The sequence below is a fragment of the Phoenix dactylifera genome, chromosome 8 (genome assembly GCF_051530095.1).
Source record: "Phoenix dactylifera cultivar Ajwa chromosome 8, Ajwa_hap1_PhDact_Kaust_v1.1, whole genome shotgun sequence".
Classification (NCBI taxonomy): domain Eukaryota; kingdom Viridiplantae; phylum Streptophyta; class Magnoliopsida; order Arecales; family Arecaceae; genus Phoenix; species Phoenix dactylifera.
Genome location: NC_143197.1, coordinates 4,550,188 through 4,567,862, shown reverse-complemented (window position 1 = coordinate 4,567,862; position 17,675 = coordinate 4,550,188). Strand labels below are relative to the sequence as shown.

Below are 17,675 nucleotides of genomic sequence, written 5' to 3'. Positions count from 1 at the left end.
ATATTAATATATAAGTGAGGATATTTGCATTAAGAAATAATATTTTTAAATTACCCCTACACGAATTTGAAGGTTTTATGTGGAGCTAGTTGAGTAAACATTACTAGAGGCCCTCAACATTATCCGTATTAATTATGGGTCCCTCTATAGGAAGATTGATACTGATTGCAAAGTGCATACCTAGGTCAAACAAAACCATTCAAAGATCCCCCAATATCTACCAAATAATTTATCTTTTCCTCTGCGGCAAGCTTCATGTTTAAGAACCAAATTGACTCCATACTGTTGAGCTAACATCTGCAAGACTGTAAATTTTTTTGCCGACACCTAGCTTGACTAAGAATTCTAATTGCAATGCCCGACATCATTAATTTAGGCTAGTGTCGTCACCCAGCTTACCAGCATCGATATTCATATCAACACTTCTATTACACTTTTTGTGTTAATATCAACAATTAATTTGCCTACAAGGACCTCAGTTTCCATACATCATCGGAACGTGCAAATCACTCGCAAAATAATGTTGGTAACGTTTGCCGACATGATCTTCTTGTTTACTAGAAAATTAAAGTTTATTAGACTTACTGATTGCTTTGCTGACAGCAGCTTTTTTATAAACAATTTGTTTCTATCCCTACAGACTAACAGGAACTTCAAATTTTGTGGCAGTCAATTTGTTGACCTTACCTTTACATTATTACAAAATCAAGTTACAAGAAAATACTATAAAATCAAATTTTTTATATTGGCAAACTAGTTTGTTGAAATTATCTTTCTCCAATCTAGGGCATGTGTATTGCCTGTATGACATATATCTGACAAAATTAGACAATAAAAAAAAAACATATTATATGGTGCATGGATAACTTTGATACAAGCAACTATTGTTTCATATATCTTTTTGGATTGTAAAACAAAATAATCAAAGATCCACATTTTCACTCATCATATCTAATACTATAATGATAAAAGTTTGTGCATGTAAATGGATGATGTGGCTCGCTATGTACATCTGCATAGCATGTTTACAACCATAAGAACCTATATAGTGGTCGTAAATTGGTTGTCATTTGAGGAAACACCATTTCTCAAAATTATAAGCATTTCACCTTTTTTTTTCCTCGTCTTTTTTTGGGGTGTGGAAGCTCGGGGACAACTCCCCTAATTGCAGACACTAAAGCTGCATCATAGCAGAATCAGCATACATGAGAAGATTAAGAGCAGCAGGATAGTTAGATTCCAAGAGTTCACCAAATCGATTTAATAAGATGTAGAAATTAGCCAGTATGTCTGCTGGTTGGTTTCGTTCTCACAGCATAAGAATGCATTCAAAGTAGAGCATGGTAACTTTAACAATAGCAATGCTCTGAAGAAGGGGAGTGCTGATAATGTGCAGATCTAATCCAAGATTTCACCCAATCTATTTAATAAGATGATACTTAGATATGTGCAAGCCTAAAGGTGCCAGCAGACAAGCGACGGGCCAAAGAATACAGTCCTTCATTCATCTAAACTCCTGCAAAGGAAACTAAAGACTTCCAACCTTCACAAATGTCCTCCTTTCAGTATTCAAGCAGAAGACTAACTAAAATGGAACTATTCTTGCCAATTGATGCCCACTAAAAAGAGTCACATAAAATCTGTGAACCCAGTCAAACTTCTATGACCACAATACATTAATAATCAGGAATACTACAGATTAATTAACCCTTGTAGTCTTATAAAATTTCAATTGTTTGCAAGTTTTTTTAAAAAAAATGCCTCCTGGAGCTGAGTAAAAGTCATAGAAAACATCCAGTATGCTAGAGTTCATAAGACATTTCACAATAGAACTGCTGCTGTTATAATTTCTGGTAAGCCCACATGCACGACTATCAACTTCATGACTTCTTTTCTCAAGAAAAAAAAATATATCACCCTCATAATTTTCCATTTTCCAGTCAAAATGAAATCCCTCAAGTCACATAACATAGTTGGTAAATCACCTGACCCTCCAAATTCAACATGTCTATGTCTATGATGCTAATAGAAACACTATTTAGTGAGATTCCAGTTACTGCACATATGGAGCTCTATTGCTGAACCAAATAGAGCTTACCAACCACATGCAGCAGAGCAACCACAGCAATAAATCCAATACTCATAAAAAGGACAGTATTAGGAGACATCTTGTGGCCTGTGGCATCATCAGTGTAGAACTGGAACATTGTGCTTGCACCACCTCCTGCAGCGCCGCCACCAGCAGATGACCGCCGCCTCCGTAAGCTTGCAGCTGCAGCTGCGCTCCCCCTGGGTGGTGCTTCAGCATTGGCAGACATCTTGCTTCTATCTTTAACATAAAAAGAAAAAGGAACATAAATGATATGCAAGATAACAAACAGAGATGTAATATAATCTTCAATTCCAAAGGCCGATGCAATTGCATGGTACAAGACCAAAAAAAAAAAGTGTTTTGTTGGATCGGATGCGGCAGAAAAGTTTGACGATATGCTGCACACTGTATCCTGGGTAAAGTTTTTCACATAGCAGGCTTAACCAAGGAATTATGGTTGGCTTAGAAATCTATGCCACAGAATTTATTACCTTGAGACCACTGCATTCAGATATAATAATCTTCAATATCTCCTCTCCTGTCATTTTGATGAATAAGTTGCAGGAAGTGCTACATCATCTTTCAGCACAACCATTTTCTTTAAAAATAAACAAGAGAAGACCAATTCCACAAGGACTTGTTTATCTGCAAATCAACTTCAATACAGCATTGAATGTTAATCTGTTTATTCCTACATCTATGGATATATGAACAACCATAAGGTATTGCTGACCGTAACAAGGCCTCTATGGAGCGGAAAACCAAGGAATGTTCATTCCTAACGAGTCCACTGTCATTTACAATCTCACTTTTATGAATGCTAACCATATAATCAGTCTGATGTCTTCCACAAGTGAAATCATCATATATCAATCAACCTGAAAAAGGGAACCGGCCAAACCAAACCTTCAAGGGTCAAATCTAGATCTAAATCTAAGGTCCAATGTGCCAACTCCTTTGCCATTTGCTTCCTGCAGCCACTGTAATAAGGATACTTGATGACCTCCTGACCAGATGATAAATGCAAAAAAAAGGCCACGAACTAATTTACCAATTGCAGTATAACTACAACGCTACACCAAGGATCAACTTTAAGCCATTATCTCTTCATTCTTGTCAAAAAAATGTCCTAACAGACAAAACTAGGGGGAATCCAATGGTTATTTTGCTTGTCATACAGTATGAATCAATAAAAATAGCTATGGGATGAGTCAGGCTTGGACCAAGGAACTCTATATTGGGGGGGTGGGGGCGCATGGGGACAGGGGTGCGGAGAGGGATGGTGAGAAAAGAAGAAAGAGTATATTAGCAAATATGGCCAACAAATGACTATAGATTTATGCAGAGGTGTCACCATCTGTCAAAACATTGTTAGTAAATTTGGCAAGTGGTGCATTGAGCATTCAGCGGTTGATTGGTGCCATCATATGAAATGGGTTCAACGTCCTATTTTGAAACCCGTGGAAGAAGAGGATGAATCGAAATATAGCTGCTATGCCAAAACAGGGTCGAATAAAGGAGCCAAGAATGTGAAGAAACAAGAATACATGGTAAAAAGATTGAGAAAATTTGATGAAAGTATAGGGATGCAACCAAGTTTGGCTAGGTCTGTGAAAGAGAGAAGTTTTGGACCTCAGATTTATCACCATTTAATGGGACATAGAGTCCTTGAATGAGTAGGAATCTAGGGAAATGCACATAATTTATTGTAGTTATTAACTGTTAAAATCACCAATTATCCGAAAAGTTTAAGCTTATAGGATGAGGTAGATTTATTTATATATTTTATATTTTCTTACACTTCCTCTCACTTGTGGGCCGGACTTCCCTTTAGTGAATGAGCCCAGCATGTGAAATTTTTAATAATAGAGTTAAAGAGTGCGGAGACAGAGTTCGAACTCAGGACCTCGATACGATGTTAAAATCACCAATTGTCCTAAAAGCTTAAGCTTATAGAATGAGGTAGATTTATTTATATATTTTATATTAACTAACCAGCTGCTTAAATAAATTAGAAGCAAATGAGCAGAGACATAAACACTATGTCGCACCGTAATATCCTTTCCGAATATGGAAATCGTAAGTGAGTGGGACTGATTAATCATTATATTTTCTCCTCGTGGTAAACGTGTATATAGAGTTTCATGTTGAAGCGACCTACGGTGGATAGAGCATGCATTAAAGGAGGGTTTTTGCGGTTTGGGTTGGGGGGGGGGGGGGGGGGGGGGCAAGGATTGAAATGAACGGGAAAGCTCCAGACCATGGTTGGCGGTATCATCTTGAACTATCTGGTTTAGGATGTACCCCCGCATCGGCTCTAACCCTGCAACTTAAGGATTAAAGTGTCCCCAAACGACAACAAGGGCTTTCAAGATCCCCCCCCCCCCCCCCCCCCCCCCCCCCCGGGGGGTAAGGATTAACACTATGGGTAAGGATTAAAGTGTCCCCAAACGACAACAAGGGTTTTCAAGACGACCCCACCCCACCCCACCACCCCCGCGGGTGCCTCTGAACACTATGGGTAAGATATTAAAAATAAGGGATTGAAATCAGATGAACATAAAGAACAACTGTATACGGAATCAGCTGAACCAAAATCAAGAAGCCTCGTCAATAGATTGGAGGTAGATAACTAAGTTCCATGTCATGACCCGACCCCTAACTCAGCTTAGGTGAGAATTCTGCTGCAGTGGATCAAAGTACCAGGAAATCTTGGAATATATCATCCCCATCAGCACATGCCAAAGGAAAAGCATCAACAAAGCCAAAAAGGAAAGAAAAAAAAAATAGAGACCTCAGCAAGATAACAGCAGAGTTCTCCTTACCATGGGGCAGTAACAAATCAAGAATCGTTGAAGCGATTCAATATAACTACGCTATAAAGATCTAAAAATAAACTATTCAGATCAGATATTGGAGGAGTTCGAAATCTAGGGCAAGATCTTCCACGTACCAAAACCCTAATAAAATTTTAATTTACACAAAAGAGAATAGAGATAAATATGTTCGATCCCCCGCAAGGAGGGGCGGCAGAAAAGATCGAGATGAATGGCGTTGATATCAAGAACATACCTTGGGTTCTTCTCCGGCTGCCACTTGCAATGGGAATATCGCCCGAACCGACGAGATGCCAAACTAAGTCGGCATTTGATGCGCTTGGAATTATTAACGATCACGCTATTCATGCGTGCGATCTGCTGCTTTAGAACTCGAGCCGGTTCAACGACGTAACCATGCAGCCTCCACCTAAATTCGGATTATATTCGAAGCAATTTAAACTCACCCGGTTTATTGCAGACAAATCCACCTAAATTTAAACTGTGAAACATATCATACTGATTTCAAACCGTCGGTGTGATTGAGAGAGGCAAATTCAGACCTTATTATAATATACCATGCAAGCCTCCATCTAAATTCAAACTGGGAGGGCTTGGTGACTTGGCCCATGCAGCCACAGTCCTAAAAATCTCCAATACGGTACTCAAGGGAGATTTGAAAACTGTTATTAGTCAATTATCTAAACTGCTCTTACCCCATCTTAGAAGATTTGAGAAGGCTCATCCCCGCATTTGGGTCACTCAAGCTTAGCCATGAAGGCAAATAATACAACAAACTAGGTAGCCTCTTATATTGTGAACCATTTAGATTTTATCATTTATATAATATGTTTTATGATGATGCTAATCACTATATTTATTCTAGTACTATGTAACCATGCCATCTTACCCCCAAAAAAGCTTAAATTATGCATATATTTTTTCAAAAAATATCACTACTATCAAACCTCTGCTGAGTTCACTTGACTAATTTGAGAGATAGGGATTAGTGTTGTACACAAAGGTCACTAATGTTAGCCGGGCCTTGCCAATCGCTCAACCAAATCAACTTTAGCGTCAAATTGTTGAGCAAAATCATGAGCCGGCGGGTGATGTCTAGCTTCTTCCTTTCCGAATCAAAACTTAATTCATATTTTTCTGTTTGGGCTCCTAACCTAACTTGATCTCGGTTTGAACCAATTGGCCCCAACCACATAGTTGTAAACTTCAAAATTGGATCAAGTCAGTGTTTGGCTGGTTGGGTTCGCAGCCGCGTTGGACCCGGTTGGATGGAGGGGTTGGGCTCGGGTTGATGTGGGACCGAAAGCTGACACTTGAAGATTACGAATATACGATTTTAAAGGCGGCGCGACCGAAACCGCAGGACGTCTTCGCCGGACTTGGAAAAACCCAAATATTTACCGACCGAGCCGTTTAGAACACGCTTTGGTCTTCTCTTCTTCTCCCTCGCAAAGGGTTCCGTCGGAGATCATGAGTGCGTCTAGCTCCCCGTCGACGTGGCAGATCCCGGTCGACTTCACGATAACCAAGGCCCCTCTCGGCCTCACCGGAGCCGGCGACCTGACGGTCTACGATGCAAACGGGAACTTCGTATTCCGAATTAAACGATGTTCCAGCTCCCATCCCCGCCGGATCAAAACCCTCTTCGACGCGATGGGCAATCCCTTGATCACCGTCGTCCACCACAACGTAAGCTTCTCTTTTCCCTTTTACATGCTTTGATGCTTTAACAAATGGAAAGAAAATCTCTTAGCTAACTGTTTATCTACGAAACTAACCAAATACTTCAAGTTTAACAAAAAAATAAATCATTAACTGTAGGCCTATAATTAATCCAAGCTCGAATCTGATCTATGGGCTCCAATTTAGGTTTTTAGGTTCAAACCGAGCTTTGGAGAGAAGAAGAAGAAGAAGAAGGAAAAAAAAAAAAAAGTCAACTTGAGCAGACTCAGTTAGTAACGTTTAAAACTGGCATGCTTGTGTATTTGAGTTGGCGTATAATTTTTGGGGTTTTGATCTGCTATTCTCCTAGATACGTAATCCGATTTGTTCTTTTCATAATAAATGGCTGATGATGGGCGACTGGTTAACCAGGTGAAATAGGAAGGTTCCATCGCAATTTTCAAAACCTATGTCCTTTTTTAAAAAGTTATGCTTCTCATTTTTCCTCGATCCTATTCTCGATTAGGATTCGTGTTTTGAAGAAGGCATGGGAAAAGCAAAGGAAGGAGGAGGAGGGTGGGGGCAAGGAGAGGTGAAAGCTAACACAAAGACGAAGGCTCCTATTTAAATAAGAAAATCTAACACCAGTAAGGACGAATGTCCTCTATCTAGACAATCATGGAAGTGTTTGATGCTGTAACCGAACTAGTCCTGCTTCATCCTGGAATCTCCTACTTTATCTAGAACACCATGCTGTTCCAACTCAAATCCGACTCCATTTTATTCCAACTAGAATAACACTGAGAAGAAAACTAGGAATAATACAAGGTTAACTAAATAGGTTATAATCCTTGTGTGAATTGACTTGCAATGACTTTCTACACTTTTGAGCACTTCAATGTTTCCTTCAATGAGATTCAGTTGGATCCAAGCTCATATTACACTTTATGAGAAATGTAGGCATGCGAAGAACTTGAAATCATGTTGGTAACAGTTTAATATTTGACTCCTCAAGCATAAATCCAGCATAATTCTTTTGATATCATCATGAGTTGAATTAGTCACCAATTTGGCATTCGTAGTTCTATTTTTGATGCTCAATTTTTTCCATATTTTTGGAGCAAAATTTTGTTGCTTAACTTTAATTCCACAATATTTTGTGTACTTGTATGCATCAATTGGTCCTCATTAATTGGCTGCCACACTTTCTTCGATCACATTGCATTTTTTTTTTGTTTTTTTACATGAAAATTCATTGTGTGGTAGTAAGTAAATCAAATCCAGTTTCTCTTTGCACATTTACGTTCTATATCAGCCTTAGGGACAGCTTTGAAGTCTCACAACAAAAAAGAGAAATCATTATTGTAGTTTTGTTTCTGAAACATTTAAAGCAATCTTTTCATCCTTTTATTGTCTCGCCATCCATTATCAGGCGCGAAAAAAAAAAAAAAAAAGATTATCAGTGGAGCCAACATAAGTGCTGACCATACATATTCCAGAAGAAATAACAAATATATAATGAACAAATGAAAGGAAAGGGATGGTGCAACTGATGAAGTTGGTAAAGTCTCTTTGTGTTGATACAGGGGGCCTGAGACCTGGGTTTGATCCCACCTTCAGGGTGTGTTTGAGAAAATCCCACAGGACCCAATGGGGCACGGTGGACAGAGGATTTTTCAGGGAAGAAAGAAGTTCTCGTGGTAGCAGGAGAGGGAGAGTCCATGGGATTGTGCTTGCATGATCCCCATAAGATGAAAGAAAAGACCTCTTGAGGTCCTTTTTTTCATCTTGTGGGGATCGGGCCGCATGATGCCCCCATGCTTCCTTCTTCTCCCCCACTCTTGACATTCCTTCTTCACCGGCCCATCCTACTGGATTCAGCAAGATTTGTCTAAATTGTCCCAAACAGATCCTTGGTCTAATATTTGTCCAGGTTTGGACCATCGTAGTCCTCCTGCCTCTAGAAAAAAAAAGGAGTAATGGAAATGAAACAACAAATATATCAGCATTCATTATCATGAGTGTGATCCTTGTGGAGACATGTTTTACTTCCTATTTGACGGCTTAGCAGCAAATTAGTTTGGTGATTCTCTATTTGACTGTTACAACTTAGAATAAAAAAACCTGTATCATGAAACCATATTCAACAAAAGACTTGCTGTACAATGCTAGGATGGTAACTCATTAATGTCTGGAGAGCTCCTTATACATGGAGATCTGATTATTATCTGCATCCACAAAATGGGAATGCCATTTCATGATTGTAAGTTCAAATTTGGCATGCATATCCAGATAAAGCTTTACTATGTTTTTTTTAAATATATTTTTTCTCTGCTTCATCTCAAACATCTTGAGCATATTTTTCTTGTAGGATGGCTGGCAAGCCTTCAGAGGGGACAACTATGAACGGAACGACTTAATTTTTACAGTGGAAAAGACATTGTATTCTCCCATTAAAACTGAGCTAGAAGTATTCTTGTCAGGCAGAAATCAAGGAGATCTAAAACCAAGTTTTAGACTAAAAGGCAATCCATTTCGGAGATCATGCACAATATTCAATGGAAATTCCATTTTTGCTCAGGTAATAAGGAAGGAATAAGCATCTTGGCTTTAACTCCCGTCATCTATGGCATGAGTAGTATTCTAGATTTATATGTTTGTACATTATGTTATCTGGGAACCAAATAATTTCTGTTCGGGTATGGAAACCAATAAATATCCATTGATTCATCACCTGGAGCGGATTTCATTTGATCCGGAACTAATTTGTGCTGTTTCTGAAACTGGCTTCAATCACTGAGGGAATAATGGATCTAATTCCCATACCCTGCATTTTTAAATTGACACACGAACTGTGAGATCAATATCGCATTAAATTTGAAAAGGGTAAAATAGTCAGACAGTAACTAAATGCTCATATTTTGTGCAGACAAGCCTTTTTTACAAGCTCCGGAAGGTCATCTATTCAAGGCGCAAGTTTCGACTCACTGTTTATCCAGGAAATGATCCTGTTCTGGTCATGGCTATGCTTGTAGTTTTTTTTTGGAGGTAGCTGACAGAGAGAATGGCAACAACTTTGATGCAGTTGTACAATAAACATTCCTCTGATCACTGCCTATGTAGCAACCAATATCAGTTGAATAGTAATGTATTAATTCTTCTCGTGAGACCAATATTTACCATTGATTTATATTGCAATAACAAGGCTGTAAAATCCTCATGGACTACATCTATATGTTCGCATACTCCAAAGCACCTCATCTCAAATTTTGGCCCTCTTATCCAATGCAGAGCGAGTGGGGATAGAACTTGGCAGAAAGTTACTTTGTTATGAGTCAAAATGTGTGCCTAACCTGCAGAAATTTGATCTGAAACATACACAAATGTGTAGATTTATCCCTGCAGTACTGAATTCATTCATAGATTCGTGATGAGTGAAACTGTGTTTTTTGTGTATATAAGATTCAGTTCACAGGGCATGGTTGCTAGAACGAACTGATGCTTAAACCACAAGTCAGTACTGAGAATCTATGTTTAAACGATTACGTAAAACATATACACAAGCAACATACTAGAGAGGAGACATCTATCACTATCTTTAAAGCAGTTGATATGACTGATCTACAGGAGCTGATGGACCCTGGATGCCACTAAGTGCTTCACGGTAGCTGGGGATTTGGGTGAAGCCTGGATGTCTTTATTTCTACCTCTCTCTCCTGAACTTTTCTGTATGCTTCAGTAGGTGTGAGGTCGGAGGTCAGGAGAAGGCGACAATACTGATGGTAGTGTTGTTGCTGTCCATGAGGTTGTGTTTTTGGCATCTACCTACATATATATCTGAGATCAATGTAGTTCTATTTACCGAAGCCGGGTTGTATACAGCCTTCTTTTTCAGAACAAGTGCCATAAACCTATAATCTACCACAGAGCTAAACTTTTTTAGTGCAAATGCTTAGCTAAACCTGGGCCACCATGCAATAAAAGCAATTAATTAGTTTCATCATTACCTTGATTCAACTGGGACCTCTCCAATATTTTTCTCAAAGAAGAAAAAGGAAAAAAAAAGAATGCAACACTGTTCTTGGAGTGCCCTGAAAGGTAAAAAAAATGGTAAAGCAATTATCTAATCCAAACAATTCTTGTAGAAATTTACCGAGGAAATATGTGGGAGCCTGTGATCTGGTGTCCAATTCTTGAAATATATCTGACTTTGTCCCTATAGAGTTTCACTTTTCTACCGCATTTTGATAGTAAGCACGCATCACAAAGACGGTAATGATCAGCTTGAGACAAGAGTTGGATGGGGGATACTTGAAATTTTGTCTCTGTCAGCAGAAATATACATAGTGTGTAGATGTGCATTACATTGTCAATATTGAGATTTATGTTTTAGAGCAAAAAGTTGGTATTCCAAGCATATCATTTTGCAGAATAATAGAAACAAAAACTTAAGGAGCCAAAAGTATGTAGTCTTAAGTCAAGATTTCAAACTATTGCTATTATTTTCTTAATAAGGCAAAGAAAATGACTTGAAGAGTAGGAATGAGTTGTTTTCAGAGTGTTCTAAATCAAGCCAATTGTCCATCCAACTTTAGTGGTCATTACATTTGCTCCATTTTAGTGGCTGGGGTTTATGGATAGCTATGTCTCCAAGAAACCAAGAAAGTTACATAACCCTCAAACCGGCCCTTAAATTCTTGACTTTGAACTTACTACAAGTAGTCTGTACGTTATAGCCACCTAAGGAAATGCTCTCGGGTCAAAGACTATATGTGAAGATTTCATGAATCTCTCATATCCAACATCTTTGGTAACGAAGTTATTTCTTCCGTGGAAACTTTATTTTGAAGAGAATCTTTTTGACATCAAGAAACTAAACTTGAAATATTACTATCACCATCACTAAAACGTCAGCAAGTAATATATCATATCTAATTCGTTTCTTGCTCTAGGCTAGGACGCATCTACTGTAATGTGCAGTTTTACATTATGATTTATGAAAGCTACAAGCCTTAGCAATTATCATCTTATATTTATGCATATGTTCTTGGATAAAGGAAGTTCATTTTAAATCCAAAACATTTTAGGAATCAAATATATTTTATTCCACTTTTCTGAAAGTTGACTGTTAGATTTGAAATAGAAAGATAGAAGATATCCATTTCCTCGAGAAAAGATGGAAGATACCTATAGAACCGATAATGATGATCAGTGAACTACTCGAAGGTTAAAAACTCAAGACATTGGATTCTATATCCATATAATTAAAGAGTTAAAGGCACCGTCCATGATCTGTGGATTTTAATTTGCAAATTTGTGTTATAATATGGTAGGTATCACTTGACAATACTGATTATTGCACTATTACAGTTTACTTCTTTTCGATTCATGCACTACTGTAATTTTCTACTAGTGAGTGGAAGCAAGTAATCCTACACACACACACACAAAAGGAGAGATGAGGAACAAGCATTGTAAAAATAATTAATAACAAATAAAAAGTTCATAGTTTTCTCAAAAATAATAGAAAAGTCAAAACTCTTAACCCTGGAATGGGATTATTAATTGTTGGACACATCAAAGACTAAAATATCAAGCTAAAAATAAAGTTACAAGCCTCCTTTTCTAAATACCATTCTTGCATGGGCAGCTTGAGCATCCAAACAGCTTCCCAAACATATTTTAGAGCTTAGCCATAGATGCCAAAAAAAACTTCCCTAGTAGAGCAACTGAAGATTTCCTCTAAATACGAGTTTTAGTAGTTTTAAAAACACCAATCAGAAGGCCATCATGGTATTACAGCTTTGAAACATTCTCTAGTTCAAAAAAAAAAAAAAAAAATCCTTGCAAAAAAGAAACGATGGTATGTAAATGATTGTGACAAAGGCCATGTTATGCAGTGAAAATCAATGTTGATTACTGAAGTATACTGACAAACATCCTTTAAGAATCTACCGAAAACACTTGTAGGAAATTTTCAGGAAGATATGCTAATTTTGGCTGACATAACCTCAAACCTGGTATACTTGTTCACTATCCTTGCTGGGGCTCCTCAAGAAGCTAGCTTACAGATGGATCTCATTATGATGGCCGTCCACTAAATGGCCCACATGATTGAGAGATTGGTTTAGAAAGTAAGTAGCAAGTAAATGAATGATGCAGTGATATTTCTGGGATCCCCTTTTTCTGAAACTTTTGGAACAGACAAACCTACCAACCTTCAGAACTACCAAATTGACGGAGCACGTTGCCAAAAAAGCATTTAGGGTGCAGGAATTAGTATTTCTTGTGATAACAAAGCTCTAAGCACAAAATCTTAAATTTTTATTTTCCTACAATGGACTTATTTCTGCAGACCTACCACTAAATAAACATCTTGTAGATAGACATATGATGTGATTAAAATGAGTGATGGCATGTTGAAAATCTGTAATGAACAGTGACAAGAAGACATAACAATCGAAGAAGGAAAACCATAGTAGTGGATACTGTCCTTTCCATGTGCTCATTTATGTGGTTTTTTGTTCTTCATTTGGCTTCCAGCTTCTTGATCCAAGCAGACTGTGTTAGTTTATAAGAGCTCGTCAGCAACAATACTTCACCACCAAACTTCCCTTCATTGCTAGGGCCAGAGACAGTAAACGCATTAGAAGCATTTCATGGACTTATGGACATTATTTTGATGAATTGAAAAACGAGGAATAGAATTTTGTTTGATAAGAAAGTTGAGAATTGTCCTAATATTGATTGACTCGAGTTTTTCTTTCCCATTGTGAGCTAAGTTTTGAGGTTAAAGTTTGAAAATATGTCACCTCCAGAGCCTGTGACTGAAGAAGCAAGGACTCATGATCCACACAGCTACTAAAACAGCTGCGAATTCACCTTTGCTCATAGTCAGTAGGAAGCCTTTGTCATCCATGCTGTGCTCTGTATAAAATAGATGAGTTTGGCTAGGTGGAGAAGCTGGGCACATGAAGAACTAGCTGACTCCACTCTCCTAGAAGAAGATGTGATAGATAGTAACGCACGTGCCCTGCTTCTCCACCTTGCACAACCCATCTTTCCACAACCTCTAGAGCATCAAGAAGCTCGACCTGCAACTAGAAATAGCAGCCCGCTCTCTCGTTTATATATAGGTGGATCAGACACTGGTCTGATTCCAACTTTTCGCTCTTGCTCTTCTGACATTTTTTTTAGCTTGTTATTTTAATAAAGCAAGTGCCATGAAGGGTGGGAGAGGTGGCATGGAAGACACCAGCCTCTTTCACAAACGTAGGGTCCATGACAACGATGTAGTGCGAAGGACATTGGTGACAACTGAGGGGCTATTTGGCAATCAAAAGCAAGAACAGTCACTTGATGGTGGGACTTGGGAGGTTTCATCTGAAGACGGTAACAGCACTAGTATGGTGGGTTCAAGCCAGCGAAGATGTACCTTGATGATATATAATAGTTTAAAGAGGACCGTTTCGATCATCTTATCATTAAATATCTTATAGCAAAACAATAGATATGTCCATCCTCTTACTGAAGAAAAAAAAAATGTAGTGCAGCAGTTTTTTTTTAAGAATTACAGTGGGAATACCAGCTTCCCACGTTGACCTTCAGCAACTCTTCTCCGAGAAGAGGTGTGCCGAAACTGTCAGATATTTTTCCATATGAAACTCCTTGTTTGATAAATTGTTTGCAGCTATACATTTTCTAGGATTCTTCCTTATCTCAAACTGTCAGAGATATGCTTCCCTATGTCCTTCCTTATGTTACAATAGTTGTTTTAACATTTGAAGAGAAGGCAATACAACATCATCATCATCTACGTTGGGCTCTTCTGTGGTCGTGTCTGGCGTAGGTCTATAACCAAACGAAACCTCTCTCGTTCCGAAGGGCGGTACATGTGGAAAGAAGGAAGGTTCGGTTGGTAATTTTCAGTCGATGCAACGGGCGATCTCTCCTGTTTCCTAGCGATCAGCAGCTCCCAGCTTCGAGTGCAAGCTGACTTGGTGGCGGTGCCTGGTTGTTTTCTAAGACAGTGACTAAAGCAAGCAACGCGTCTGACATTAGAGGAATAAAGCACAAGAAACTTTTGGACCACGGCTAGCAATGTACTGGTATGACAGTGATCGAACCCGCCGTGATTTCATATCTGACACGTGAATGGAGACCCACCATGGACACGCGGGAGTGATTCACCTCAGTCTGGACCACTCCTAAATGAGGTGGCCCTAAACTTACTTCAATTGCTCCAAGTTCCTTCTTATGAAGGGCATAGAGTTCTACATTTTTCTCCGAACTATGACGTTAAGATTCTCATAAACAGGTCAGGTAAAGCAGGTTGGTCGACGCATGAGCTGTTCTTTTCAGTTAGGTTTCCAATGCAGAATGCTGCAATTGATGTTATGCACTGCAGTTTCCATCTGCATTAGGAAAGTGGTTGAGCTCCCGTCCTTTACTTCTTGTGTCTTCGATCGGAGCCGCCACGGAGTCCTTTGCCGACCATGATGCAGTCCTTCGTCATCATCACTGCAAGGACCTTATTGTGAGGTGTCATTGCATTTGCTATAAGCCTAAAACCGACCTTTCCACGGCAGACGAGCACATATATAGCAAGCATTTTCAAATGCTTTGAATTTGAAAAAGTGTCAATGGTGGGGTCCAGACAAAGAGGATGAAAACGGCAGATTTGAATTCAGATAAGAATGGGGATTATAGCAATCCTTTGATTTTTACTTCCAGATCATAAGAGATTCTCGCTCCCTCCTCTATAGGGCTAAGGGATCCCAAAAGAGTGGAGGAGGGATGACGAGAGGTTCTCAAGTTCTCATGATGAGAAGCTCCTATATATAAAGAGGCTCTCAAGCTCTAATGACCACCTCTATGTCCAACTCCTCTTCTGCAACTGTCTTAAGCGCCACCTTCTCTCTGCACGGGACATGCATCCTTGGAGACTAGGACGTGTATCATTAGAGACTAGGACACGTATTCTTGGAGGTTGCCTTGCCGTGCCATCTGAGATATGAGCGAGCACCTTGCGCACGGGACGGACGACCGCCAACCAGAAGGACAACCATAATTAGACCAATTAGGATGAGCTCAGAAGGCTGAGCTACCTAGATGAGACTGAACTACCGAGATGAGGCTAAGCTAGTCGATTTGAGGCTAAGCTGCCATGCTGAAAGACCGAGATACTATGTTGAAGGCTGAGCTACCGCACCACTATGCTGAGGCCGACCAATCTAGACGGAGCAATCCAGGCCGAGCAATTTAGACCGAGCAATCTAGACTATTCTAATCTTTTCTCTTTTTATTGCTCATTGTCATTCGAAAGCCCTGCTTGACTTAACTATTAGAGAGTCCGGACGGAGCCGATCCGAGTGGAGTCAATCCAGTGAACCTTCCTCTTCTTTTTTTGAGCAGATTAGCATCTCTCTGCAGCTTGATCGGCGCCCTTTAGGCCACTATAGTCGGGCAGGATTTTGACATAAGCAATATCAATGGATGGATAGAACCTTGGTAAAAAGTATAGCACTCCTTTCCTCCGGAGAGAATTAATTCACTGAAAATTTATTACTATGATAAGGTTGTCGGAGCCGTTTTTCATATTCTCTCCTGGTTCCGATAGATGGAAGGCTCCTGACGCGCCAGCTTTTCTCTAGTGTGAGAACCGAAGTCCCAGGCCCCTCCTTATTTCTTCCCATCAAACTTACCCAACAACAGGGTGGCAAACCCTTCAGTTGTTCTTCTCCGAACACTAATTTAGTGTTCAGTGTCCTGGAAGGACGGATGACCTCCAATTGATCAGAAGGTGACTCCTAGAAGATGCTCGAAGAGTCGCGAAAGCTTTTATTTGGGCCTGCGTCGATTTGCAAGTAGCAGATCATCATCATTGCAAGAAGATTCTCATAATGAGGCATCTTTAGAAGCATTCGGTGGACAATTAGGCTTAAATATATGCAAGATGTAGAACAGAGCAAAGCATGTACGTGTGGCTGAGTTAATTCATCTAACCAATGCTGGTTGGTGCTGGTGGAAGCCACGATTCTTTTGGGACAATGCAGGTGGTCTTTTTGATTTAGCCTCAATTGTAACTTGCAATCGTGCCGCTTCAAAATGGATTTTTACGTAGGAGATTGGCTCCATTTTGAATAAGTGTCATGGGACTACGTAAAATGATGATTAAATAATTAGAAGCGCAGTTAGCCATGGAGTTAGTGGTGAGCAAAGTGGTAATTTAATTCGGTGACGCCGATTTGGTGCAAGTAATCATTACAAGAGAAAGAGAGGCAGGAAGGCTGGTACCAAAAGATGGTGCTAACCTCTTTTGGGTAATGGATTTGTCCCATATTCCAATATCAATGAACCAGGGGCTAGAAAATTGGATTCAAGTGGAAATGAGAGGCTTTTAATGGAGAATGTTCCATCTATCAACATCTTTCCCATCTGCATGGCTCCACGCACTCTGTTTTCTCCCGTCCTTTATCTCTATATAGAAATCGAGAACACTAAATATCTCTCAGAGAACTGTAACATTTCGGAGAATCCAAGCACAAATTTGTCAGAGGTTGCTTTAAAGAATGTTTGTGATGCTGTGCAAGTTACCGCAGGAATGAGAAGGAAGGAGGAAGAAAAAGAAAAATCCTAAGCGTGGACTGTGCCCTGTTTTTTCCAAAGATATCATAGCTTAGATTCTAACTGGAAGTTCCGAGCACTGATTCTTGTTCTTGTACAGCATATTGGATCTTTCAGAATTCCAAGAGACACCCACTATATTTGAGTGCTCGAGGTTTCTTAGTCCAATAGTTGGCAGCTACCATCTTCGCTGCTTGCAACCGAGGACCAAGCAATGCAATTATTTGATTAAGAAATGTTTGAGATGTCAAAGCAGCGACAATGGCTTGTAGAGAATAGTCTTGATAGCAAAATGTGGAAGTGCTTGGAAGGTTGGACCAAAAAAGATATCCAAACAACTTGTAAGCAGGCAGAGAAAACCAATTAGAGACTGGTTACTGGTGGTTTCGCTAAGTTTCTGCTACATACAAGACAAAATAATTTGTTGGACCAAAATCTTTCAAAGATTGTCCGGTATA

General features: G+C 39.4%; 2 protein-coding genes across 6 annotated transcripts; one reads left to right on the top strand and one right to left on the bottom strand.

Annotated features, from left to right (window-relative positions):
- Positions 1–1,800: 1,800 nt before the first annotated feature.
- LOC120110167 (protein transport protein Sec61 subunit beta-like) lies at positions 1,801–5,435 on the bottom strand. Of its 5 annotated transcripts, none has more exons than XM_088702458.1 (3): positions 5,165–5,435; positions 2,584–2,737; positions 1,801–2,329 (listed from the first exon to the last, which is right to left on the bottom strand). In XM_088702458.1, the coding sequence occupies exons 2-3, from the start codon at positions 2,597–2,599 to the stop codon at positions 2,073–2,075; spliced, it is 273 nt and encodes a 90-aa protein (XP_088558584.1). In that variant the 5' UTR covers positions 2,600–2,737; positions 5,165–5,435; the 3' UTR covers positions 1,801–2,072. The 5 variants fall into 5 exon arrangements, with proteins under 5 accessions (XP_088558584.1, XP_088558583.1, XP_088558582.1 ...); XM_088702457.1 differs by having other exon boundaries at positions 2,584–2,748; positions 5,165–5,217; XM_088702456.2 differs by lacking the exon at positions 2,584–2,737 and having other exon boundaries at positions 1,801–2,325.
- An 854-nt stretch (positions 5,436–6,289) lies between these two features.
- LOC103702087 (LURP-one-like protein (DUF567)) lies at positions 6,290–9,764 on the top strand. The gene is made up of 3 exons (XM_008784380.5): positions 6,290–6,618; positions 8,963–9,172; positions 9,521–9,764. The coding sequence occupies exons 1-3, from the start codon at positions 6,400–6,402 to the stop codon at positions 9,641–9,643; spliced, it is 552 nt and encodes a 183-aa protein (XP_008782602.3). The 5' UTR covers positions 6,290–6,399; the 3' UTR covers positions 9,644–9,764.
- Positions 9,765–17,675: the final 7,911 nt, after the last annotated feature.

What these genes read in the sequence shown, in the direction of transcription:
- LOC120110167 (XM_088702456.2), bottom strand. Translation starts at nt 5,277, where the DNA reads ATGAATAGCGTGATCGTTAATAATTCCAAGCGCATCAAATGCCGACTT. An exon ending in CAGCCGGAGAAGAACCCAAG is followed by an intron (nt 2,326 to 5,164) that starts GTATGTTCTTGA and finishes TGTTAAAGATAG; the next exon opens with AAGCAAGATGTCTGCCAATG.
- LOC103702087 (XM_008784380.5), top strand. Translation starts at nt 6,400, where the DNA reads ATGAGTGCGTCTAGCTCCCCGTCGACGTGGCAGATCCCGGTCGACTTC. An exon ending in TCACCGTCGTCCACCACAAC is followed by an intron (nt 6,619 to 8,962) that starts GTAAGCTTCTCT and finishes TTTTTCTTGTAG; the next exon opens with GATGGCTGGCAAGCCTTCAG. An exon ending in GAAATTCCATTTTTGCTCAG is followed by an intron (nt 9,173 to 9,520) that starts GTAATAAGGAAG and finishes TATTTTGTGCAG; the next exon opens with ACAAGCCTTTTTTACAAGCT.